Source organism: Neopsephotus bourkii, unplaced genomic scaffold (assembly GCF_033783945.1).
Source record: "Neopsephotus bourkii isolate Nb327-2 ecotype Australia unplaced genomic scaffold, CSIRO-AGI_Nbou_v1 NB_616, whole genome shotgun sequence".
Lineage (NCBI taxonomy): Eukaryota > Metazoa > Chordata > Aves > Psittaciformes > Psittacidae > Neopsephotus > Neopsephotus bourkii.
Window position 1 is genome coordinate 940669 of NW_026901116.1, and position 26346 is coordinate 967014.

The 26346-nt window shown below is 46.9% G+C and overlaps 1 protein-coding gene across 9 annotated transcripts in view; it reads right to left on the reverse strand.

Moving 5' to 3' along the window:
* EXOC6B (exocyst complex component 6B) overlaps window positions 1–26346 on the reverse strand; it is a 325177-nt gene that overhangs the window by 164359 nt on the left and 134472 nt on the right. For all 9 annotated transcript variants that reach the window (XR_009725215.1, XR_009725216.1, XM_061351946.1 and 6 more), the window contains one exon: window positions 21169–21237. Coding sequence is in view for 7 of the 9 variants with exons in the window: in XM_061351946.1 (XP_061207930.1) it covers window positions 21169–21237 (69 nt within the window). In the remaining 2 variants the exon portion in view is untranslated. The remainder of the gene's footprint in view (window positions 1–21168; window positions 21238–26346) is intronic.

Consider the following 26346-nt stretch of genomic DNA (forward strand, 5'->3'; position numbering starts at 1 on the left):
TAAATCCCAAGTTTCAAAGTAAATTCTGTGGTTCAGGTGCTTAAGTGCTTGCATCCAACAGTGCACTGATAGCAACTGCCTGTCTTAAAGGACTTGTACTGAAGAGCACAGAACAAAATTCAGACCTAGGAAAATGGAATAAGGCCAAGCAGCATGGCTAAAGGCCATCCCAAATGAAAGGAGTGTTCCACAGATCATGTAGTACCAAGCTTATAACTTATAAGCAGCTGAAAGAATCTCTTATAATCAGTTATAATCAGTTGAAAGAAACTCTAACCAAAAACTATCGAGAGCCACAAGAACAGAAAGCCAACCTAGAAGGGTCCATAGGAGTTCTAGTGCTTCTTTTCATCTCTCCAAACACTGGTTTGATAAATTAACTTAAACCAAAGTTTGAAAGCAGCAAAAATTTATAAAGCAAAAGCAACCAGAAAGCAAATTAGGATGCCTGGGTCCAACAGATAACAGATGGAGATTCCTGCTCCATCACCTAGTGAGATGTGGTAGCAGATGCTGGCATTGCTGCCTAGACCACCTCCATCAGCAGGGATGAAGAAGATGGATGGGAAATCCCAGACTGGTTTGTGTTGAAAGGGACCTTAAAGCTCACCCAGTTACCCAGTCCCAATCCCCTGCCACAGGCAGGGACCCCTTCCACTGGAGCAGCTTGCTCCAAGCCCCTGTGTCCAGCCTGGCCTTGAACACTGACAGGGATGGGGCAGCCACAGCACCCTCACAGTAAAATACCCTCCTGATCCCTCCAGGCAGGGCACTGGGAGCCCAGGGGAACAAGGAACAAATGAGCATCAATGCACCAGAGTTGATGAAGGTACCAAGGTGAAGATGCACAAGGCTTTTCTTTAGCTTTAACGAACAAGAGCTGCTGCTTGTCCTAGGGAAAACCTGGGGTCCTGCAGCATGCCTCAGGTCCTGGCACAGCTTCCCACTGCCTTGGCCAGGAAATAGTTAACTATAGAGGAAAATAGGTAAGATTTCCTCCTTTTGCCCCCCTTCCTCCAAGGTAGATGCCCAACACCTCCTCTCTCAAAGGAGCCGGGCTCCTTCCTCCCAGCAAATAAGGCCATTACCCCCCAGACCCACTGCTGGAGCCAGCGGCGCAGCATTGTTCCCCAGCCCTGTCTATAGGAAGCAATATCTATTTTCCATTTAGACAAGGGTAAAGCCTTTAATTTCAGCCTCCTGGCTGCAGCTGGAGTTCCCTTTTAACTGCTTGGCCACAGGAGTGAAGACAGTTTTATATGGAAGAAAATGCTGAAAAGGCCACTTTAATATGCTTGCATGTGAAAAGGGGAGAGCTTTTCATACCGCACGGTAATGAGGGTCAGCGGGATATTACACTTCACCATATGGCTAATTTGCACAGCAGGTCAAATGCTCTATTTGCCTTTTTAAAGACAGCCCGATAGATTAAGCTGCACTAAAACAAAACACACCAAAAAGAAGAAATAAGGAAGCCTGAGGAGGAGATGCCCTCTAATGTCGGAGCCTGGCAGCACATCCAGCCTGGTGTACAAGGGGTTAGGAAAATAAGGATACCTGAAGATGAGCGGGGTTGGGATGATGAGAATCCCACTCTTCCAGCATCATCCCATACTCATGATGGGTACCTGCACTAAGGACCATCCCTGCTTCACAGGGAGCTCTGCTGATGAGAGCGATGACCATCACAACCCATGTTTGTCTTGGCGTGTCCTTCGTGTCGTGGCCCAGGCATGACCCATGGAGGCACTTCCCGTCCCCATACACCTCCCATCAGATCCGGTGGGTAAAGATTAGGGAGCTGCATGGCCAGGGTGTTTGTAGAGGGTAAATACACTGATTAACGAGCCTGGCTTTTGTAATCTCCTCCCTGCCACAGCATAGTGTTAATTTATTAAATACCTTCACAAAGGGCCTTTATTAGTGGCCTTTGCTTGGCTGGCTCCTTTCAGAGCATTACAAGCTACATTTAATAAAGCTTTAATTGACTATTGCTTTTCCCAGCCTCTGACCTGGGATGACAAACAGCAGGACCACGCTAGCAAAAGGAGGAGTTTCCATCCCAAGAAGAATGGCAGCTTGCAGAGACAGAGCTGAATCCAATAGAAGAGGTCTGGAGATGAGCATCACCTCACTCTGTCTAGACAAGAAGCCAACTTCTTGCACTGAGAGGTGGTAGATGCACCATCCCTGGAGACATTCTGGGTCAGGCTGGAAGTGGTTCTGGACAACCTGATCTAGTTCACGATGTCCCTGCTCACTGCAGGGAAGCTGGACTAGACGAGCTTTGAAGGTCCCTTCCAACCCAGACTATTCAATGATTCTTCCCACATCAACCCTTTATAGATGCTCCAGTTTTCCCAACAGGAGGAAATCACACTTTGGTAAGAAATATGAAATTTTTATGGCTCATGTAATGTAGAGAGGAGCAAACCATCCAACTCGTCTCAGTTTAAGACCTCAGAATCCAGAGACAAAAGAACCAGACCCTGGTGCTCATCAGTCCATGCCCCACAGCTAGCTGGTGCCTTAGAAGAAAGAAAAAACCCACCATTTTCCCCTTCCTCTCCAAGGAATCAAGATGAAAGCAACTGCAGGAAGGTGGGGACCAGTAGCAGAAAACCAAGTAATTCTTTGCTTTGGCCACAATCAGGGTTCCCATCTTCCTGCAGCCAAAAGGCATGAATGACAAGACAGAAAACCATCACTGGCAATGTGATGAAAAATCAAAGAACTGAAGACTTGAAGGACACAAAGAAAGCCCAGAGCAATTAAAATTGCCACAAAGAATTGCCTCTCTAGCTTGGTGAAACAGCTGGGTAGGTCTCATAGAATCATAGAATAGTTAGGGTTGGAAAGGGCCTTAAGATCATCCAGTTCCAACCCCCCTGCCATGGGCAGGGACACCTCACACTAAACCATGGCACCCAAGGCTCTGTCCAACCTGGCCTTGAACACCACCAGAGATGGAGCATTCACAGCTTCCCTGGGCAACCCATTCCAGTGCCTCAGCACCCTCACAGTAAAGGACTTCTTCCTTACATCCAATCTAAACTCATCTCTACTCCTCCTCAGAATCACAGATGAGCCATTTCTGGTGCTAGCTCTGCTCTCGGTATCTGTTTGACCAGAGGCTCAGATGTTTCATCTCAAGCTCAGAGGCTGGACTAAAGAACTGTATTGAAAATCAATAAGTATTTCTAAATCTTGTAGCTGCAGAAAACAAGCACAAAATGAGAATAAATGTCCTTCAATTGTTCAGTCCAGAAAATAAATACTGACTAATGCCACGAGTTATTTCACCTCATTCATGTTCAAGGCCAGGTTCAACACAGGGGCTTGGAGCAAGCTGCTCCAGTGGAAGGTGTCCCTGCCCGTGGCAGGGGTTGGAGCTGGATGACCCTTAAGGTCACTTCAACCCAAACCAGTCTGGGATTCTGCACTGGTATAACTGAAAGAAACCAGACATTCCCATGCATAAAAAAGCAATACAAAATAAAAGATCAGACAATTTAACGTGTCTCAAACCTTTGGCAAGACAGAGGACGTGAGGTCTCCCATCCAGTCTTACACGAGGTGTATGGAGCCACCCCATGTCCTGCCTGCATGGGGTCAGGAGTGTGTTGGAGATCACTCAGTAAAACCAGAATTTAACCTCAGGAACAATCAGTTTTCCTAATCCATATGTGCCAATGCCGAGCAGGCAGTGCCTGGGCACAGCGCCCTGACTCCACCACCAGCCAGCACCAGACCTAATGGGACTCAAGAATAACACAAGAACAGGGTGAACACATAATCTGGTTTCCTAGCATCGTTTCTCAGCCTCCAGCAACTCAGAGCACTGGGATGCCCTGAACCACAATCCACATCTTATTATTTAATACTCCCTATGGATTTTTGCCCCCATAAATTTGGCCAAGAGCTTTCTGTGCCCATGTAAAATACCAATGTCTGTAAGACCTGGTGTCAAGGTTTCAGAGAAAACAGAGGTTAGAGACCAGAAGAGACTGTAAGTCTTTAAAAACCTGGGAAATGCAGCCCACCGTGTGCTGGGTGCACCCCCAGAGCATGAGCAGCAGCTCAGGGAGGGGATCCTGCCCCTCTGCTGTGCTCTGGGGAGACCCCCCCTGCAGCCCTGATCCAGCTCTGGGGCAGCAGCACAAGAGGGACGTGGAGCTGCTGGAGAGAGGCCAGAGGAGGCCATGGAGATGCTGCGAGGGCTGGAGCAGCTCTGCTCTGGAGCCAGGCTGAGAGAGCTGGGCTGGGGCAGCCTGGAGAAGAGAAGGCTCCTGAAGGGGAGACCTTAGAGCAGCTCCAGTGCCTAAAGGGGCTGCAGGAAAGCTGGAGAGGGGCTTGGGACAGGGGCCTGTAGGGACAGGCCAGGGGGAATGGCTTGAACCTGCCCGAGGGGAGACTGAGCTGAGCTCTTAGGCAGAAGCTCTTCCCTGTGAGGGTGCTGAGGCGCTGGCACAGGGTGCCCAGAGAAGCTGTGGCTGCCCCATCCCTGGCAGTGCTCAAGGCCAGGTTGGACACAGGGGCTTGGAGCAAGCTGCTCCAGTGGAAGGGGTCCCTGCCTGTGGCAGGGGTTGGAGCTGGAGGAGCTTTAAGGTCCCTTTAAGTCCAAACCATTCTGATTTTATGATGATGAAAAGAGTGTTTATAATCCTGTATTCTCTCTTAGAAGAATCCAGCTTGCATGACAAAGCTGGAAGAAGTGACTTGCGCTGTGTGCTGAGAGGAGCTAAAAGACACCAAAAAACCGCAACCAACCCCCAAATGCAGGGGCTGCCACGGCAGCACAGGCCATCAGCACACCCAAAGCCTCCCCCACATCGTGGCTAACCACAGAGAACTGGGGCTTGGGTGCTCTTATCTTCAAAGCCTGGATGGAGCACACAGAAAACATCTAAAAACTGCAGGACAAAAAGGCATCAACAACTCGGCTCTATCTGCGCAACGGATCTCCCTCTCCCACCAATAAAGTTTATTTCTGCAGCCAGCAGAGCCTTTGCAGGGCTCTGTCAGGCTGCAAATGCAGTTTTGGAAGGAATTACACCCACCCAAAACCTCATCCCTTCCCAAGCGCAAGCAGCAGAGACGATCGGATGAAGAACTGATGCCCCACGCTCAAACCCTGCAATGACTCCATTGAAGGAGACAGAGGGAACATCCATCTACACACAGAACAGATGGATGCTTTCATCCAAGTAATTTTTATAGCAAAATCACAAGCCTGGTTTCAAGCACACTCGTGTTGAGATCTTGCCTTCACAACCCATTTCACCTTTCTTACAGCATCACAGGCTTCGGGGGGCTTTGCAAGGGCAGAAGGGACAGAAATCTCCTCTTTCATGTGTATTTCCCTGTTAAGAATTTAACCTCTGCAAAAGTTAAGGACAACCTTGCAGGAATAAGGTCATTTCTCCTTTGTCTGTTCATCACTCTGAAAGCACAATAGACAGCAGCCAGAGAAGAGGATGAGGAGGTGAAGACATGCCCCTCTTCCCAGGCTTGATCAAAGTTACCAACTAGAAACTTGAGGTTTCAAATACAGCAACAGATTCCGTGGCCCTTTGGTTTCTTGAGACAAAGCAGACTGTTGGGCAAGAACTAGGACAGCAGCTCTGTGAGGAAATGCAAAGCTCTCTGCCATACCAAAGCACTGTTGATGGGTTGGAACGAAACGCTCCTCACCCTTATGAGTGCAAGGAACATGCGACAACAGGAGGGGTCTGCTGCTAGGAGCTCACCCAAATCCAATGTCCCTTTAATTTGGAATTCCACAATGTACTTACCATTGACTACATTAACTCTAGCCTTACATTGTTGTCCCTGCTCATTGGACTAGATGAGCTTTCAAGGTTCCTTCCAACCCGAATGATTCTATGAATCTACAATTGGGCTCTTATTTATCATTAATATTGTGCTCTCCTTTAACCTTATATTTATCATTATTCATGATTGTGCTCTTATTTATCATTAATCATCATTTGCTCAATCACTCAGGCTGAGCTCCTACATGGTGCAAAGGCATCTCCACTGCAAGGAAAATGTCTGCAAGAGGATATAAAGCTGCGTGAACTAAACACAGGAATTGTAGTGAAACGCAGGGATTTTCAGGGTGATGCAAGTTCTCCTAACGTGGCAGACAAGCAGCCACAGTAAATCTTCCGAGCAACCCAAGATGCAAATTCCACTTCAATCACATTTTAATAGGTTTAAATGTTAACCAGAAATGTGTTTTCTTTTCCATTTAGTATCGGTTGAAATATTTAGTGCATTTGCTACTGCTCAGTCATCGGTTTAGCGCTGCTCGGTTCATTTAACAAGAGAAAAGCAGCGCGAGGTTTTCAGTCTCTGCTAGCCAAGTATCATTTGTTTTGCTGCTCTGTTTAGCCAGGATTAGGTACCACAGCTTTCTCTTGACCTAGACCAAGCAAAAGACTTCTGCCCCAGTCCATCATACGATTTAACATCACATCATCCTAGATGAAGAGACCTGGTTTGCTTGTATAAGCACTAGACACACGGCCAGCCTTTTAAACCACTGTTTTTGTGTTTAGCAAATCGACTGTCGATATTAAAGCGAGATACGTGCATCCAGAAGGAGCATAAAGACAGACTCAAATACTTCAAAACACTTCCCTTGGGGCCCTTTTCTGATCCTACAATTTTTACTTTCTAATAAGCAGTAAGAAGGAGGACTCCAAACGTGGAGCTGCTGTGCCTGACAAATGAAGTGAAGCCCAGAGCACGCGGAGCTGTAAAAGGCGAGAAGGACATTAAACTTCTCCGAGATGACAGCTCGAGCTTTCACAGTTCCTCAGAGTTAACACTGCTCCGAAAGGAGGAGAAAGGAACATGCATGAATTCAGATTTGTTGGAAAGCCTAACCTTCTCCTGTGATTAATAGTCAGAAGTTTATCTGTGAATGGTAGCAACGCAGTGGAAGACCCAATGCACGTTCAGACCCCGAAGACCAGAGACACCGATAAAAGTCAAACTCAAACTGGTTTTCCATAGCTTTAATAGCTTTGATTTTGTTTGCAGATGACAAAATACATCAAGTAACAGTGTATGTTTCTAAAAGCTAGGGCAATGACCAGGACCATACACAAATGGAGCCCTTCAGTCTTCCCAGCAACTAATGGAATATTTCCTCTAACTGCTCTGAGGACAGATACATGAGAGACCTACCATGAAAAGGCTTTTCTCTACCAGCCCCACTTCTGCTTTTAGACTTCTCAGCCATCTGCACATATATCCTGAGCCTCTGATCCACCTGCTCACGCACTGATCAACCCCATCCACCTCCCAACATCCCCACGGACTCAAGCTCATTTATGTTAGGTCATAAACCAACTTGAGGCAACAGCAGTGAGTGCCTGGGGTTTTGTAGTAAGACTGAATCTTTTAGGTGGTACAGTGTGCCACAAGGCACAGAAATGAAAGCTCCCAAGTTGTCTGAGGCTACGCAGAATTAGTCCCTTGCACCCCAGAAGCCAACAGATTCCTGACCAAAGGGATACTGATTTCAGACCAAAGACCCTAAAAGGGATTAAACATTTCTTTGGCACTTCGCTGCCTTCATATTGCCCATAAAACCATAGTCCATGTTGCTTCTTCACCTTAGAAACTTTAAAATACACGCAAAATATAAGATGTTTAAACATTTCAGATTGACAGCCACCTTGCAGAGCAATTCCATCAAACACCATCACTCCACTGCAACGCAGAAGAGCACAAGACCCAACAAGCATCAGAGCAGGAATCACCTTTTCGATGGGTCACTCACATGTGGACACATACATTTATCTTGGCTTCAACTTGCCCTGTCTCTGAAACATAACAGGTACTTTATCCCACAGATAAAATTCTTAAGGTATGATTTTCTAGAGGAAATCACAGAATATATAATAATCCATAGTGATACAGGACTAAGATACACTAATAGTAAGGATCTATCAAACAGCAGCATCCCCCAAATCATAGAACAGTTTGGGTTGGATGGGACCTTCCAACCCCCTGCAATGAGCAGGCACATCTTCAACTACATCAGGTTGCTTAGGACTACATCCAGCCTGGCCTTGAATGTCTCCAGGGACGGTGCATTCACCACCTCTCTGGGCATGCCAACTGCCAAATAAACCGTTACCTTGCCATGCAGAACACAACGTGCATAGGAAGCACCCTTTCAAGCATCTTTAAGAGCCCAAAGTGAGCTCATCTTAGGAACTAGAGTGGAAGCTTCACACATTTTGTACCAAGCCCTCCCTTCTGTGCAATCCATCCTCTTATTGAAGCCAAGCCCTTGAGTTTGGAGCACCCATCCCCACACTATCTGACAGGCTCCAAGCTGGAGGAACGCAATCTCCAAGCCCTGCACCGGGGTAACACTCTGAAGAAATCACTGCACGCTCAAACAATGGGATATTTGTCAAAGTACAGCTTGATCACCAGCAATCATCTGTTTTTCATAACTACATGTGACCTAAACTGAATTGACTGAACAAGTACCCTGTGTTTCTCATTCTGGAATAGGCGGCGGCGCAGCTCCCTCTCCAACCTCTCCCCTCTCTCCTTTTTAAGCCATGCTTCTGAAAAGTTACAAAGCGATGATGTAGACAGATATTTCCTCATTATGAACAGCAGCAGCTAAACATTTTCAGGTTGCGTTTTTGGCCATCTCCTCCCGTTCCAGGTGACCTGCAAGGTTAAGCACTCGGGGACGTGCCTTTCTCCTCCGCTTGCATTCAAACCCACCCTCTTTGCAAAGAGAAGCACAACGCTTCTCAGGGTAACAACGAGCAGAGATGGCTTCTAACCACGTGCTCCTTTCATAATATATTTAAAGGTCATTAAAACTTTATAATGAATGAGCTGCCAGGGAGAAGAATACATTCAGGACAAGCCCACAGAGTCTCCCATGCAAGGCCACTGCGCATAAAACCTCTGGGAGGCAACTGCTCATAAGAAGAAAGCTCACTCTCCATTGAGGAAGGAAGGAAGTGGTGGAAATCGGTCACAAGCTTTGCAAGGAAGGATGCATCCCCAACAGCTAATCAGCCTTGTCATGGCTCCCATCAATTAAGGGGAAAAAATCCTTCAATTTAAGAAGAGTGCAGAATGAGTCCTTGAGGAAGATGAAGGATGTGTCCAAAGGGAGGGAAAGGAGGAACAGGATGAGGAAGGTGGAAAGAGAGGAGGCAAAATGTACCTAAAAGAATACAATCTGCGACAAATCTCACCCATTTCTTACAGCCCGCTTAAAATTGTGTGTTTGAAGCTGTAATTCTCCTAGCAGAGAGCTAATGATCACTCACAGACAGGGGTTTGCATTAACTGGAAACAAAGAGAGGGGGAAAAGTCCTTCAATTGGGGTATTTCCATACGGAGATAGTGCTGTACCGCTTGATGATTCGAGTTCAAAGCTCTTCATTCTCCCCCTCCCTGAATAAGTTCTCTCCTTCCCTGAATCCAAGCACACACTCAGGAAGGAGCAGAAAGCATCCATCCCACACACCACAGTCAAGCAGGAAAATGCAGCTCGCTCCTAAAACTCTGCTATAAAAGGTTTGGGTTGGAAAGTTACGTTTGTGTATTTAGTATTTTAAGGTTTTTCCAACACAGAAAGTAGGGAATGATCAGGGAACACAGAGAAATAAATCCAGGATACGCTCATGAACAGACCTCCTGTTCCAAGTGCCACCAAGGAGCAGCACATCCAGTATTAGCTACACCCTCCATGCTGGGGAAGAAATCGTGTCCTAGCAGCCCATTTTCCCGTTTTTCTGCCCCCTTTTAAGGCGATGAGCCATACAAACTGAATTCAAACAAGCACCCAAGATGCTGCACAGCGTACTCCCAGCCAGAAATGGACCAGCATAACCTCTGGTTTGACCACCTAAACCAACATGTATTAATAAATATGAGTTTATAGAAGATGGTTAAGTCAAGAAGCCAAAGTAAGCAGGCAGTGAAATAGCTGTGACACAGACACGTAAGCTCTAGCACTCAGCTAACTTGAATTATAGAATGGTTTGGGTTGGAAGGGACCTTAAAGATCATCCAGTTCCAACAGAACAAGAGTTCTCCTTCCTCCTATCCATCACCTATGGGGCTCTGTTGGGTGAAACCTGCCTTTGATTCCCCATATCTCTCAAAATGAAGATGACAACACTGGAAGGAGCATCGGACAGACCTGAGGGTTGTGCTGCCATTCAGCGGGACATTGGCCAGCTGGAGAATAGTCCAGCAAGAACCACATGAAGGTTAAGTCCTGCCCCTGGGGAGGAACAGCCCCAAGCACCAGCACATGATGAGGGTGACCAGCTGGGAAGCAGCCTGGCAGGAAAGGATCTGGGGTTCTGGTGGACACCAAGCTGACCATGAGCGCTGTGCCATTGCAGCAAAGGAGGCCAATGACCCCCGTGATGTAATTTGCCGACAAGGATGGTGGAGAGGGACTCTTCATTAGTGGCTGTAGTGACAGGACAAGGGGTGATGTGTTCAGACTGAAACAGAAGAGATTTAGATTAGATATAGGGAAGACATTCTTACTGTGAGAGGGTGCTGAGGAGCTGGCACAGGGTGCCCAGAGAAGCTGTGGCTGCCCCACCCCTGGCAGTGTTCAAGGCCAGGTTGGACACAGGGGCTTGGAGCAAGCTGCTCCAGTGGAAGGTGTCCCTGCCTGTGGCAGGGGTTAGAGATGGAGGAGCTTTAAGGTCTGTTCCAACCCAAATCATTCTATGATTCTATACCCAAGCTATTACTGCAACAAAGAGTTTGCTATATAGCATGCATGTCCTGTCGCTGATATTTCATACAAGAAGGAAGAGGAACAACTTTTTAGACTGTGCTATTCCTATCAAGTTTTTTATCCTGAAGGATTCCAAGGACAACACCCACAGCTGAAGCAAGACAAGTTGGAGGTTCTAAAGCCAGGAGAGGGGATTTAAAGGCAAGAGGCAAGTCCCTGCTCTCACAGCAGCTCTTGTGTGTTCCTCAGTGTCTGAGAATAGGTGATTAAGTCTCCACAGAGCGGAGAAACCAGGAGATAACTATTCTACGGTTCTATGATCAGTCACCAAGATCTCAAAGTACAAGCTTTAAATTATAAAAGAGATGAGGCACCTTTCAAAAGCCAAACCTCTCGGGAGTGGGATTCAGGACTCAGAAGCCAAGCCTCTCATTCCAAGTGATTCAGGTGAGCAGAGCCATGGAAAACCTCCCTGAGGACAACACTCACCTGGTGAATATGTCACCCATATCCCTGCTTTTGTACACAGCAATTATCAACCCCCCTGAATTGGAGCTTGGCCATCACCCTTCCTAAAACACAACCTTTGCTGCCTGTTCATCTCGGAGCTGAAGCCACTTTTTTGCATGGAGCTCCTCATCTTCCCACCGTCAGCCCACGGCTCCCACACCGCACTCCTGGAATGCGAAGGCAGCGTTTGTTCATTGTACACCAGCTGCCCTGTTTCCCCGTTTTCCTGAACAAAGGACTGAAACAGGGGGTTATCTGCGTCACACGCAATGTCCTGAACATTGCTCACCCTTTCCTGCGCAAATATTTGTAAACAGGGTGAGAATTAATGTCCAGGCTGCTCAAGACCCTTCATAAAAAACGGGGGGGTTTATTGAAAACAGGATGGCAATCATTTCCCAGATCCAGTGCCTATAGACCTTTAAGATGAGAAACAACATCCAGAGCAGGAAAACAGCAACAGCAGCTGTGCACCAAGCCATTTTCCAAGAGGCATAAAACATGGGGGTTATTATTTTACAGCCACCTCCTCCCCCCCCACACCAAACACAATCTCCTCTTTAAATAAAAAGCAAATAAAAGATGAAGTTTCTGGTCAGCACATGATAATTCCCCCGGGGTTAATTTATGCACAGAATACAGAGCTTGACTAACACGCAGAGCTCAACAGACCTCATGCAGAAGGATCTTCCTAATGCCTCTTTTTTAGCAGTCTTAGAGAATCCACATCTTATTTATACCCTGTTGAGATCCAGTCTGAAGTGACTCAAATACTGAACAGCACCAGGTGAGAGAGGGACAGAATATTCTCACGCCTTTGCATCCATGAGTATCCTAATGCTTTTGATTTCCAGTGATTTCCACATATGGAGCCGAGGCAATGCCACTAAGGCAAGGCTTTTCAAATGCAAGGCTCTTCACTTCTAAGAAGGGTCCCTTGGACTCTGCTCTCACTCCAAGTTTGGGGATAGTCAAGAAAAAGGGAATAAATTCACCAGAACCAAATTTGGGTCTAGGATTTTCTTGCACTCTTTCACATGTCACTATGAACTGGCACTGAGAGTGCCATTTATTTAGTTCTAGGAGCAGAAATAAGCCCTAAATCATAGAACCACGGAACGTTTTGTGTTGGAAGGGACCTTAAAGCTCATCCAACCTCCTGCCACAGGCAGGGACACCTTCCACTAGAGCAGGTTGCTCCAAGCCTCATTCAATCTGGTATAACCTAAATACTAACTATCAGCATCAGCCGAGTGATCCAGTGATGCAACTGCTATAAAAAAGGCTTTAAAAGCATTATGTAAAAGAGTTACTGGTGTACGACACATTGAAGCCAAGCCAGGAGTGGCCACCAAAGTAAATGAGAGAGCTGAATCACACAATACATGAGGAAAGGTGAGGAAGAACAGTGAGGAAGCACACCTAATACAGGGTTACAGTGGAGATGGAGCCAGGCTCCCCTTGGAGATGCACAGCAAAAGGAGAGGAAAGAGACAAAATGCGGAAAGGTGAATTCAGATTCATTTAAACAGGGGGGAAATAATAGAATAAGGGTGGTCAAACACTGGATCAGGGACTCAGAGAGGCTGCTCAGTTTCCATCCTTGGGGATCCTCAAAACTGAGCTGAATATGGCTCTGAGACCCCTGATGTAACTTCGATTTCAGCCCCGCGTGGAGGGTTGGACCAAAGTCCTCCATGAGTTTCCTCCAGTCGAAATTATCATGAGGATGAGAAAAGAGTGGGAATGTCAGAGATTTCCCTTTCTGTTAACCTGAGTTCTATGTTACAAAACTCAACGATCTTCAGGGAAATTCTTTGCAAATCAGTGCACTTCCGCCTCTATCACTTGTTATTTTTGAGATATCACCACTTCTGGACACCACCACAAAGCTCTCTGGGGCATTTCCCAAACATTCCCGGGACCCTCCTGAGCCCCAGTACCCGGAAACAGCAAATCTTAGGAAGAGCCTTCTCACACTTAAACAACACAAACAGTGGTGGTGGCGCTTAGGGTCCTTCAGCTGACCTATATTCTGACCATGCACGGTGAGCATCTCATAACAAAATCAGCGCTCATCTTGAAAGCAAAGGCCCTGTAGTAGTTAAAATGTCATTAAAAAAGACAATATATGAAGGCAAATGTTGCAATAAAGGCTGAAAAGATGATCTGAGGAATCACAGCATGCTCAACCTCCCCTCAGTCCCTGGGGAAGTGATGAGCTGAATCCTCCTGGGACACAGGAATGCGAAGGAGAAGTGGACTGGGACAATCAGCATGTATTTAATAAGGAGAAGTTACGGCAATGAACCAATTGCTTGAGAGCATGACAGGATTTGTGGATGAAGGGAAAGCAGTGGGTGTCATAGACCATAGCCCAGCTTTTGACGTGCTTTTCCACAAGATTCCTGTATTGAGGTGTCTCAGTCCGGATGAGTGACCAGCCAGATGGTTAAATAATTAGTAGGGTGATCAGGTTGAAAGGGTCTGGATTAATCCGTTGTATGCTACCTGGTGACTATTGGGGAACCATAACAGGGCCTATTCTGGGACCCGTCCTGCTTAACATCTGTATCGGTGACTTAGAGGAGGCAACAATCTTCTGAAGTGCTCTGCAGTTGACACTAAACTAGGGGGAAAAGTCAATACAGTCAAGAGCAGGGCCACCATCCAGGGGGTCTCAGCATGCTGGAGGAACAGGCTGAGAGGAACCTGATGAAAATCCATAAGGAGAAATGCCAAGTCCTGCACCTGGGAAGGAAGAACCTCTTGCAACAACACAGACTGGGGACTGACTGTCTGGGGAGCAGCTCTATGGATAAGGACCAAGAGCCTTGGCAGACAGCAAGCTGAACACGGGCCAGCCGCCTGCCCTGGCAGCAGAGGCAGCCAACAGCCTCCTGGGCTGTATGAACAGGAGCAAAGCCAGTAGATGGAGGGAAGTGATTTTCCCCTTCTACGCAGCACTCCTGAAGACTGTATCCACACCCTGCATCCAGTTTTGGGCCTCCCAAATACAGGAAAGGCACCGATAAACCAGAGCAAGTTCAATGGAGGCCACCAAGACGGTTGGGCCCCATAACTGGAGGTAGATGGAGTCCGGAGGAGTGCCTGCTTCAGGGGGACCTAACAAATACCTTCAACACCTACAAGGAGGGGATGGAGCAGAACAAGTTGTCCTAAGAGGTTTTGTGGTCTTAGTACTTGGAAGTTTTCAGGACCAGACTGGATAAAGGCTGAGCAATCCGGTTTGATGTCAGGGCTGCCCCAACTTTCAGCAGGAGGCTGGACCAGAGACCTCTGAAGGTCACATCCATCCTGAATGATTTGATGAAATACTGACAGATGCAGCATAGCACGGTCAGGATTAACAGAGTGAACCACTGAGAGTGGGATGGGAATGAGCACAGGGAGTTGGAAGAACGAAGATGCCGCATGGGCAAATGTTCACCATTTATTTATTTCGGGTGTTTGAGCAGAAGGAATTATTAGGAAAACCATTAGGAAAAACATTAGGCAGAAGCTCTTCCCTGTGAGGGTGCTGAGGCGCTGGCACAGGGTGCCCAGAGAAGCTGTGGCTGCCCCATCCCTGGTAGTGCTCAAGGCCAGGTTGGACACAGGGGCTTGGAGCAAGCTGCTCCAGTGGAAGGGGTCCCTGCCCGTGGCAGGGGTTGGAGCTGGAGGAGCTTTAAGATCCCTTCCAACCCAAACCATTCTGTGACTCCATGAAATCAGCACTCAGTGTGGAATATCAGTACATTTTCAGTGGGTAAGTGACCAGGCAGAGCTTCGCAAAGCCCTGGGAAAGCACGGCTGCTGTTCCTAACCTCAGGTGACAAGAAGTCTGCATCCGGGCTATTGTAGTAAACCTCCCTTTATTTTTCCTCCCTCCTCCCTAACATGTCTGTTTTCCAAGCTGAATATTTTAAGAATCAAGGCTGCCTGTGATCATATCTATCCAGCTTAGAATGAACACTGATTTCTTTGCTGCTTCTTTGATCAAAGCCAAGTGGTTTTCTCATGGGTAATAAGGTCACAGGGTTAAAAGAGCAATATGACAATTACAAAAGTTAAATCTATTGCCACTACAGACAGACACACTACCCAGGGTCCATTAGCACGTAGTACAGAATGGTTATCACAGGTCACTGACACCAGTTCACTCTAATGGCTTTTCCTGTGTCCTTATCAATCCAGTGCACAAAGTGTCTCACCCTCAGCCTTTCCCTATGATCTCAGTGCTGTGTTTATAGCTATCTAACTCCACCAGGCACCACTGGGTCAGCCAAGTCAGCAGACAGTGAGATATGCCAGGACACAACGATGGGACAATCTGCAAAGTGTCTGAGATGAACAAGGAGTTACCAGAGGCTTCGAGAAGGGAATTTTTTTCCACTGCTCCCCCCCCCACACACACACACACCCTAAAGAAAAGGGTTTAAAGTTCCCAAGGACACCGAGGGAAAACGTTACAACCCCGATCTCCAAAATAGAAGTAAACCACAGACTTTCCATGGTAGGGTTTGTGTTGCAGTATCAAATAAAAGAAACAACCAGCGTTACAAAGAGAGAAAAAAAGAGACGTTTTCATATGAAAGAGAGGGTTGGGTAGCTCTTATTATTTGAATTGTGGTTCCTATAAGAGGCTTTCTCATCCCTTAAAAGAAGAACTTCAATGGTTTTGCCCCAGTTACCAAAGAACAAATATTTTGGTGGGGATGCTGAAGCGTCCCCCCCGGAGAGGTGGGGATGGGGCAGGAACAACCGGCTGCGTCACCACCACCACGGGCAAGCAGATGAGCAAGCAGCCCTGCCAATGTGTTAGCCCACAAAGGCAGAAAAGGGAGGATGAATGCAGGCAGAAAAAGGAGGATGAATGCAGCAGCACAATCACTAGCACACTTCTAAGAGGAGTACATAAAACATGATTTAAGTCGAGGGTTGGGAGGAGACTCATGATCCGCCGCCGGATTTGCGGCATCTCCCACTTCAAATGAAATCTGCTCGGTGTTGGGAGATACAAAAGTGGTGTTTCCCTTCCTCAGCCCCACAGTTCACCTTGAGTCCCTGAGCTGATGAATCCCCCTCCACCAGAACGTAGGCATTTCAATGATAAGCAAAAATAAACCCTTGCTTCTCCTCCCAAACCCGTGTCGACTCCACACAGCTAAGAGATACAGACTCATAGAATGGTTCAGGTTGGAAGGGACCTTAAAGCTTACCCAGTTCCAACCCCTGCCACGGGCAGGGACACCTTCCACTGGAGCAGCTTGCTCCAAGCCCCTGTGTCCAACCTGGCCTTGATAAAACATTATATTCTTCACTAAAACAGGCAAGCAAAAATGTACCAAGTGGATGCAGTTTATACACAACACTTGCACTTTAATACAGCGATTTAAAGACATTTTATCGATTATTTTAAGTAAAGTGGGGGTGGTTTTGTTCTATTTTTTTACCCTTCCTAATGCATTTTGTGCATCAAAGCAGCGTTCGGGTCAGAGAGGCTCGGGGTAGAAGCTCTACAGCAGATAAAAATGTCAGTGGCGAGATACGACAAATTTATAGTAAATACCTGTCAACCGCTATTTATCTAAATTATCCAGCCCTGGGATTCTCCAGAAATACTTCACCAGCTCGGAGGCAGCCACAGTTTTAAGCCTGTATTTACACCAGAATCTGTTCTCTTGTTCTCTTCTTTTTTTGGACACTTGTTCCTTACCCTAAAATGACCCCTTTGTAGCTCGGATCAAAGAGCTGGGAGTGTCAATACCAGTGTCTTCACGAACATGTTAAGAACCTCAAAGTAATTGGTAAGCAATTAGCATAAAGCTAAAGAAACCCACCTAGCAAAGGCAAACCCTAACAGGCAACAGCACTGGCTGGAGCAGGAGCTTAAAGTGACTTAAATCACCATCAGCTGCCTTTGAGACAACTTCTTGGGAGCACCGTGTGCAAACCACTGCCTTTTGTTGGCCCATTTATTTACTTTAAATTCCTTTCTCCTCTTGGTTCACTCTATGCTTTCTGCTTTGCTATGGCTTACGGGAAACATGAAACAAAAAAAGGCTTTTCATTTTATGTTATGTAAAGCAGAGCAATTCCATGTCTTGGCCTTGAAATACAAGGCACCCAACAGCTGTTCAGATGCTCCAGCAGATAAACCAGCTGGCCCAAACCTCACCTTTCCTAATTTATTTTGGAGATCGATCAAAGCAACTCGAGCATTACACAGACTTGGGTCAAAGACAACATAAAAGATAAAAACGTCAATGGCAGAATCACTTCACTGAAATATTCTTGTTTCTTCTTTATATAATAATAACATCACCATTTTCAACAAACTGCTCTATTAAAGAGAAGATAATACCTGATACCAACAGCCTAACCACGCTGCAGGTGAACGTCCTTAAATAGCACACTGCTGATGAACAGAAACGAAGCCGGGTGTAGTCTACGATCAGCTAAAACTAGACAGACTTTGGCCAACTGACCAAGGATACAGGCCCCAAGAGTCATGTGTCCTGGCTCCCCCTGCCTTAACTCTTCTATATGATGCTCCTGTCACCTGAAGAACCACCGCAATCCATGATTCCAGCTAGTCTGATTTATGATTTTCCTAAGAAATGGACAGCACATGACTGTCTAATATTACAGGGATTCCCACCAAGACACTAAGGTTGATCTGTGGTTACCAATTTGCACCAACTAGAAACCAAACCTGTCACCCAAAAGCCTTTTTTCACACAATTCAGAGTGTATCTGGTGCATACAGGCAGGGTAAAGGCTTGTTCTAGGCATCACTTAGGGAAAAAACCCAGTCATGAGAGCAAAGAGCAAGAGAGCACGAAAGGGTTATCTGTGCATACAACCCTGAGCATAACACACAAACACACTCTTGTGCTGTTTTGCTTGCGATTTGCACATACTCAAAGCCTCCCCTACGCCCATGTCTTCCTCAAGGCACCGTCAGCCGACCCGTTTCTCACAAGAAAAGGAATCGTGGATGAATAGTCCCATAAAGCATCCCACCAGAGCCTGTCCTCCCCGGAGCCGCCACCACGCCAAGGTCCAACGCTCAATTAACCCCCGCTTGACCTTCCTTCACTTTCTTTCCCCCTCCTCTGCCCTTCCTGAGAAAGTTCAGCGTTTCCTGGAAAAGCCTCCTTGCCTGTTTGATATTGTACTTCGCCTTGGTTGCCGAAGGAAGGATTTACAGGTGCCTGGCCCCCTCTGCAAGACCATGACCGAAGGCTGACCTCCCGTTACAATATGTGAACTCCTGCCCTGCTGATAAGGCTGGCAGATATGAGTAGGATTTTTCAAATAATCCTTTGGGAATTTCTAAGCAGCGCGGCCATAAAACCGAGGTGACTGGAAGGTCGATTTCACTAAAAATAATAAATACCTCAATGTTTATTCAACGTGGGCCTTTTTAACTGCAGGCCAAGCGTTCAGATAACGCTATTGTAAATGACAAATATTAGGAGTTTTGGGTAACTATTACATTATGATCCTTCCGTCTGACACTGATGTGGCCGTTTCCTTCAGCGCTTGCTGGATCTCTTGACATTGTTCAACTCAAGTTGGGCCTAGAAAGCCAGGGCAGGATTCAATCACAGGTCAGCAAAAGGGCAATTTTCTTTTCAGGAGCCTTTACAACGGATGGTTACCTTTCTCTCTGGCTCTTTTCTCACCAAAACACCTTCTTTAGAGCTCTGCTGTCTATTTTAACTCATTACAAGGGCTTTGGGCTGAAACAGAGGAGTAAGGGGACAAGGACTGAATGATCCCAGCTCAGGATGGGGATAGAGGATGCCAACCCACTGGCATGAAACCCCTGCACCAGGTTTAGCCTGACCATCACCAAGCCCACTGCCCTATTCCCACCTCTAGCAGAAGACAATCCCAACCCAGATCCATCACAGAATGCTGGCCATTAAATCTGTCTACTAGCAGTAGCATTTCCCTAATACCAAGTGCTATTTGAGATTACAAAGTAAAGCAACCAGACAACAACAAAGTCTCAGTGAAGAAATGAGAACGTTTCAGACAGGCAGAACTGTGATATCTACCAGCAAAAGCCCTTCATCCTTCTCATAACAGCTTTATGCATAAACACACAATTAAACAAACACCAGTGCATTAAACAAATGCACATAAACCACACAAACAGGATTCCTAATCCTGTTTTCGTTATCCATCTTCTTCACTGAAGTTTCTCCAAATAAAGTGACACTTGGAAATGCAGAATGCATTTCAAACCAGTTGTAATCTTCAATTAGCAGCTCCCTGAACCGGGCTCCCAGCGCTGGGCTCGACGAGGAGGTTTTTATCCAACATAAACACAAGTAACACATTTTGGGTAGGTTAACTTTGTCATTCCAATAAAATATCATGGCAGGGTAGCCAAATTGCCTAATTATTAACAGATGAGGGCACAAAAAAGAAAGATTTTACATAAATGTTTTTCATGACAATTCTTTTCCCTTTGCAAACCCATTTGTGTGTATTGCTGGAGAAACTGGCTTTAGAAGTGCATTGAAAACAATTCCCTCTCAAGCCTGGCTCCGCTGTGGAAAGGGAGGAAAGCTGTGAACAGAGTGCTCCTTTCATCTGCTGCCTGCGCTTCAGAATGCTCAACCGCACCAGAATAGCCCCCCGAAAGCTCCTTCCCTCCAAAGGATGTTAAAGAACGGGTGCAAACATCATAGGTTCATTGGGTCTGCAGATGCAAGGCTCATATGATGTCTGGAGGCATCACCGGAATTAGAAGTTGAAGGGTAGGATACAAAGGGCATCTTACCTGCCCTTGTTACAAATAAGAAAAGCACTGCCTTACGTACTCATAACCTATGAGAAACACAGTTCATTGAGCAGCCTAATGGGAGCTCACTTGAAAAGCTCTCAAGACCATGACACTGCTCAAAGTAACACTTCTTAGCCAATAACCAACCACCAACACAGAACAGCTTCACTTTTAGCCATGTTTTTCAGTGCGCACAAAGCCTATTGAGGAAACTGGGAGTGATGCAGAAAACAGTGGCTTCGGTGGGACAGCAGCAAAACTGCTCCTGACACTGTTTGAGGAGAGAGAAGTTCTCCTGAGCACAGCAAATAAAACATTAACACCAATCACCCCCCTGCAACTCCTCCATTTGCACTGAATAATGAAGCTACTGTGCCCAAAGAAGATGTATATTCCCCAAATTAAGGACATAAAGCTGTTGGACCAAGGCCACAGAGATGCTGAGAGGGCTGGAGCAGCTCTGCTCCAAGGGGAATGGCTTGAACCTCCCCGAGGGGAGACTGAGCTGAGCTCTTAGGCAGAAGCTCTTCCCTGTGAGGGTGCTGAGGCGCTGGCACAGGGTGCCCAGAGAAGCTGTGGCTGCCCCATCCCTGGCAGTGTCCAAGGCCAGGTTGGACACAGGGGCTTGGAGCAAGCTGTTCCAGTGGAAGGGGTCCCTGCCCGTGGCAGGGGTTGGAGCTGGAGGAGCTTTCAGGTTCCTTCCATCCCAAATCATTCCATGATTCTATAATATTACAATGCAGGGTCTTCAACAGTTGGAGAAAATATCCCTTTATTTCTCTGTGGCCTGCATGAAGGAACTGTGTGGGTTTTACTCAAATCCATCCATCACTAGCCTACTTCCTGCTTCAGCTAATGCACCTCCTAACTAGGTGGACACTGATAAATGCTTTGCAACCACCTCCTCGCAGTAACACCGATGAAATATCCCTTGTGTTATATGGTTTACTGCGAGGTGTCCCTGCCCATGGCAGGGGGGGTGGAACTTGATGATCTTAAGGTCCTTTCCAACCCTAACTATTCTATGATTCTACGATCATCTTTAAACCACAGCCCAGTGTCAGCCCCAGTGTCATGGGCAGCAGTTACTTACCAGGACAGAGTATATGTGCAGACATCGGTACACCGGGGAGAAGTCCACCAGGTCCTGGGCTCCAGGTACCTAAAAGAGAGCAGATCAGTGTGAAACACGCAAAAAGCATCTAGAGAAGTGCATCTCTAACACATCACCTACACATAAGTGCAACTTCAATGCAGGTTCAGAGGGACATAAAGATTTAAGGTATTTAACAAGCAGATTGACTATTTATATCTATATTTGACTATATTTCATTTTCTTGAAGATTCTCAAAGTAGGAAAATCCCAGTTAATACTGCTCCTATGAAACCTCACTGTAGCATTTAGCCCCCCTGTTAGCCAGCTCAGCAGAGATTTAATTCTGACCATAGGTTTAAACACAAATGCCAGCATCCTGGCACAAACTGTCCTGGTACTTATGAACCAAAGGGGAAAACCAGAAAAAGCCAAGCTCTTATTCTCTAGATTTCTACTTTGATATCTTTGAAAGCCCAATTTCTATTTCTTATTTTGTTCTTACAAAACCAGGCGCCACACAGACTCCACCACCTTTCAACAACACAGGGAGCCTCGCACAGGGAGAAGGAAGCGCATTTCTGAAGGGTGGGATGGAGGGAGGGAGGAAGAGAGGAAAGATCAGAGAAGAAATTTGCATACAAGAAGCTTGTGTCCTTTGGATATATTCAAGCCAACACAGCATTAAGCTTGTTGGCCAAGGCATAAAGCTAAGGCAACTATCCTTCTCCCCCAAAATCCAAAGTGGAGGGGAGTGTTCTGTTGACATGTGGTGGAAAAAAGGGGAGAAAGATGAAAGGGACCAATGGACAGGCCGAGGAAACATGTTTATTTTATACATTTTTAATTACGCTTAAGAGGCATATTTCTGCTAAAAAGGAGGTAGGATGAAGGAGAGAGAAGTTTCTAGTTTGATGCAAGCCTCAGCCAACACTGCCCAAAGCGCCTGTGGGCGAGTGGTCCTCATCTAAAACAACAGCTTCAAGCAGGGGAGTACAGAAGTTATGGGCTGGAAAGGGAAAACAGGGGATTTTGTTGAATAGCCTCTTGTATAATGTGGAACCAGAGTTGTTAAAGAACCTCCTCTATGCAAAGAAACCCAGTCCTCAGCACTAGAGAGGTTCTTGGTTAGAGCTGAAATGCTGAAGGAAGCCAAAGAGACAGACAGAGCATCCCGTCCCACATCACATCGCTTCAAACACCCCAGCCTGGTGGTGCAGGGAAGGGAATCTACTCTAGGATTCTAGGAAGCAGCCAGCTTATTGGGAGCAAGGCAGCAAAGAATGTTCTGCGGGCACAGCTCATCCATTTCACTGGATTTCCTTCCATCCCTCCAACGAGCTCTCGATCACTGATAGATGGGGATGCCCATCTCTTGGAGCTCCATGCACTGAGGAGCTGTGGTAGATGGCAAGGCTGGCTCATCAGGAGAGAGGAAGGTTTCCAAGAGAGGGACAGGGCTGGCATGCCTGGTGCCCCTCTTCACACTAAACCTACTGTTCACCAACAGAAGGGTTACACAGCTGGATGTGGTTCTGGGCAACCTGATCTAATTGAAGATGTCCCTGCTCATTGCAAAGGAGTTGGAGAAGATGAGCTTTGAAAACCCCCTTCCAACCCAAACTATCCTACGTAGCTATGAACCAAGAGCAAGCATCTGGGAAACACAGCTCACCGCCCTCACTAACATTTCTTGCTTTACCTTTTATAAGACCGTATTTGACACTTGCAAACACTAGGCAGCAGTTTTATTGGGTTAATGCCAATTTTATCATGCCTTCCTGGCCATTTATTTTCCATTTGCAGTCTCTAAGGCCTTCTAACGCTCCCTAAATAGCTCCCAAATCCAGATACCAGCTAGTTCATGATTCTGCCCTGCTGTATTCCTCTAGCATTAAGTACAATTTCTCTCCAGTTGGTAAAACAGTAAAACCCTTCTGGCTCAGGAATTCCTGATTGAAAACTGCTGGAGATCACTAAAGCAGACGGGGAAGTATCAGTGCTCGCTCGACCCGAGCATCCTCCAGCAACCACCTTCAGCGTGGGGAAGCTGGACGGGATGGACCTAAATCCACCCTATGTTTTTCAAAGGGAGGAGAGATCTGTCATCCCTTCAGAGCATCATCAAAGCAGACGATGTTTTCCTATGAATTTGAATTCAGGATCAAACAGTTTTGCTCCTCTTGGATTTGGGGCACTGGCTGAACAGGGCCCATAGAGAAATATTTCTGATAAAGATTTGTGAAATCAGGATATTGCCAAAACCAGACTTTACTCCCCCAGAGAAATTCTTTCAAAGCAGACTGCAACATTTTCACAGTCTCTGATCTTCTGTGAAAACTTTTAAGCCCACACACACACTCACAAAGAAACAGACTGGACTATTCTGCAGTTAACATCTCCGAGACATTAACAGCTTTAGAATTGCCAGTCTCAGCAGAACACTATCAGACGTGGAGTCCTGGGCCATGAGAAAGCTTTTGCAAACAGCAAGACATGCACCCAAAACCTGTGCTAGGATTTTATGCAGGGTATAACCTATAATGTATTCTAAGGAAAAGAACAGACCATCTATTCCAAATAAAGCCACAGCCCTACAAAAGGACTAATCACAGATTCACAGAATGTTTTGGGTTGGAAAGGACCTTAAAGCTCCTCCAGCCCCAACCCCTGCCACGGGCAGGGACCCCTTCCACTGAGCAGCTTGCTCCAAGCCCCTGTGTCCAACCTGGCCTTGAGCACTGCCAGGGATGGGGCAGCCACAGCTTCTCTGGGCACCCTGTGCCAGCGCCTCAGCACCCTCACAGGGAAGAGCTTCTGCCTAAGAGCTCAGCTCAGTCTCCCCTCGGGCAGGTTCAAGCCATTCCCCTTGGCCTGTCCCTACAGGCCCTTGTCCCAAGCCCCTCTCCAGCTTTCCTGCAGCCCCTTTAGGCACTGGAGCTGCTCTAAGGTCTCCCCTTCAGGAGCCTTCTCTTCTCCAGGCTGAACAAGCCAAACCTGGTCTAGTGGAAGGTGTCTCCCTGCCCCTGGCAGCAAGTTGGAACTGGATGAGCTTTAAGGTCTCTTCCAACCCAAACTATTCTATGACTCAGCAAATCACATCTTGGATACTTCTCATGCTGAACAGAGGTGCAGAACAAACTGTGCTGTGAATTTGCTGTGTCTTGTGTCACCATCCTTTGACTGCCCCAGTGTGTCCAATGGCTTACCCTAAGGGGGAATGAAATGCATGTATCTGTATGGTGATGAAGATGCTCAGGAGACTGTAACAATGGGAGCGGCCAGATGATCCTGCAGACTCACTGATCTCACTCTGGCTCACGTTACCGACAGCAGCAGACAGCTTTGTCTGCAAATGGAGAGGTTTTTTTCAGGGTCCAAGATGCTTCTTGCGTAATAGTGGTGGGAAGCAAGCAAAAGGTGGAGGCTGACAGCATCTAACAGAGCCACTGGAAAGCCAGGAGAGCTCGCTGGGGGGCCTGATCCAGCTCCCAAACCTTTGTAAGAGATCTGTTACACTCACTTGGAGAAGCACAACTTATTCCTACAGCCAGGTCAACCTGCGGGAATGCCAGAAGCATGATGAATTATGGCTGCACCTCACACCTGCTGATGTCCTTCCTGAGTGCCAAACTCCTTCTCCAGATAGAAAACCATCTGGAAGTCCTTGATTTGTTCTCTAAAGGCAGTTCAACAGCCTGTGCCATGTCCTTCCTGAGAACTTTCCCACTCTCACAGAGAAGCACCAGGGAGTCCAATTCAGCCCAACCACTTCACAGCCACCTGAGCAGCCTTTTGGGGGGACAAGAAGAAACGAGGCACAACACAGGCAAGTTTGTCCTGCTGTATTCCACTAGATCCAAAAGAAAAGTCACTGAAAATGAGAAGAAGCTGGATGAGCTTTGTAGTTTGCTGGATGCTTTTTACTACAAAGGGAACAGCTGGCACAAATTGAGCAGACTGTGGAGCTACTCACTGTGAAATGCAAATTCTCCTTCTGCAAGTTGACATTCATGAAAACTGAATTTGAGCCTTCTCCCAGCCCAGTTACAGCTGTGCCCACTCCCTCACTCTGATTACAATGGGAGCTTCCACCTCAATGAGACATCTGTACTCAAGTCTGGACCATAATGTCTCCAAACTGGAGAATGCTAATGGAGCGGAGAACCACATCTCATATTTGTCCCCTTGAATGCAGCTGGCAGAGCTCTCTCTCGTACTACTCCAAGGGAATGAGCTACATGCAACAGGATGAGCAAAGAACAGTATGTTCTTTCTTCCCTTTCAAAGCTTATCCCATAAATTTTGCTGCAGTGAGGGACTGCTCCATGTGGTGAGAAAGCATAGGATCTCCAGAACAGTTCATCCAGCATAGGTGGAGGACTCCACAACACAGCCTGATGAAGGGCCCCAGATATTTCCTACAGGAAAAAATATGTATTTACTCTGTTTTTTCCAGCCTGTGCACCAGGATCAGGAGCTCTCCTATCTAAACTTAATCAGAAATACCTAGGAGCATCCCATTTTCAATTCCGAGCAGGATTTGGTGCAAGGTACCTTTCCTTCTTCCCTTTCCATATTCAACAAGTCTTCACTGGTTGTCTTCCAAACAGAAACCTGCAGTTTCTGGTTGGCTTTACCGGCTGTGACTGGTCAAGAGCAAAAGCTACCACTACAATCTTAAAATGCTTCCTGATCATCTCTTTACTTGTCTACAGACTTCTGCAGTGGGATGAGCTCTTCCTTCTATTTAGATTAGAACTTAGGCAGTGCCCAGAGAAGCTGTGGCTGCCCCATCCCTGGCAGTGCTCAAGGCCAGGTTGGACACAGGGGCTTGGAGCAAGTACTCCAACAGTACTCCAAGCAGGGTCTCAAGAGAGCGGAGGGGTAGAATCACCTATTTTGATCTGCTGGTCACACTTCTTTTGGTGCAGCCCAGGCTTTCTAGGAACCCAAACCCTGCCCTTCCCTTTTCCTGCCTAAGCCAACAGGTGAAGAAGAAGCAGAGGAACCGGCAATGAGGCTCCATACAGACAAACCAGGCAACCGGGGGCCCCTGGGGTGCTGCCCCCTCTGAGCTCTGTTTCATCACCACGGACAGCAGCCAGCCACCACCCCGGCCCCATCCAGTCCTTCCGGTCCCGCTACATCCTCTGTCACACACCTGATCCCTATGGA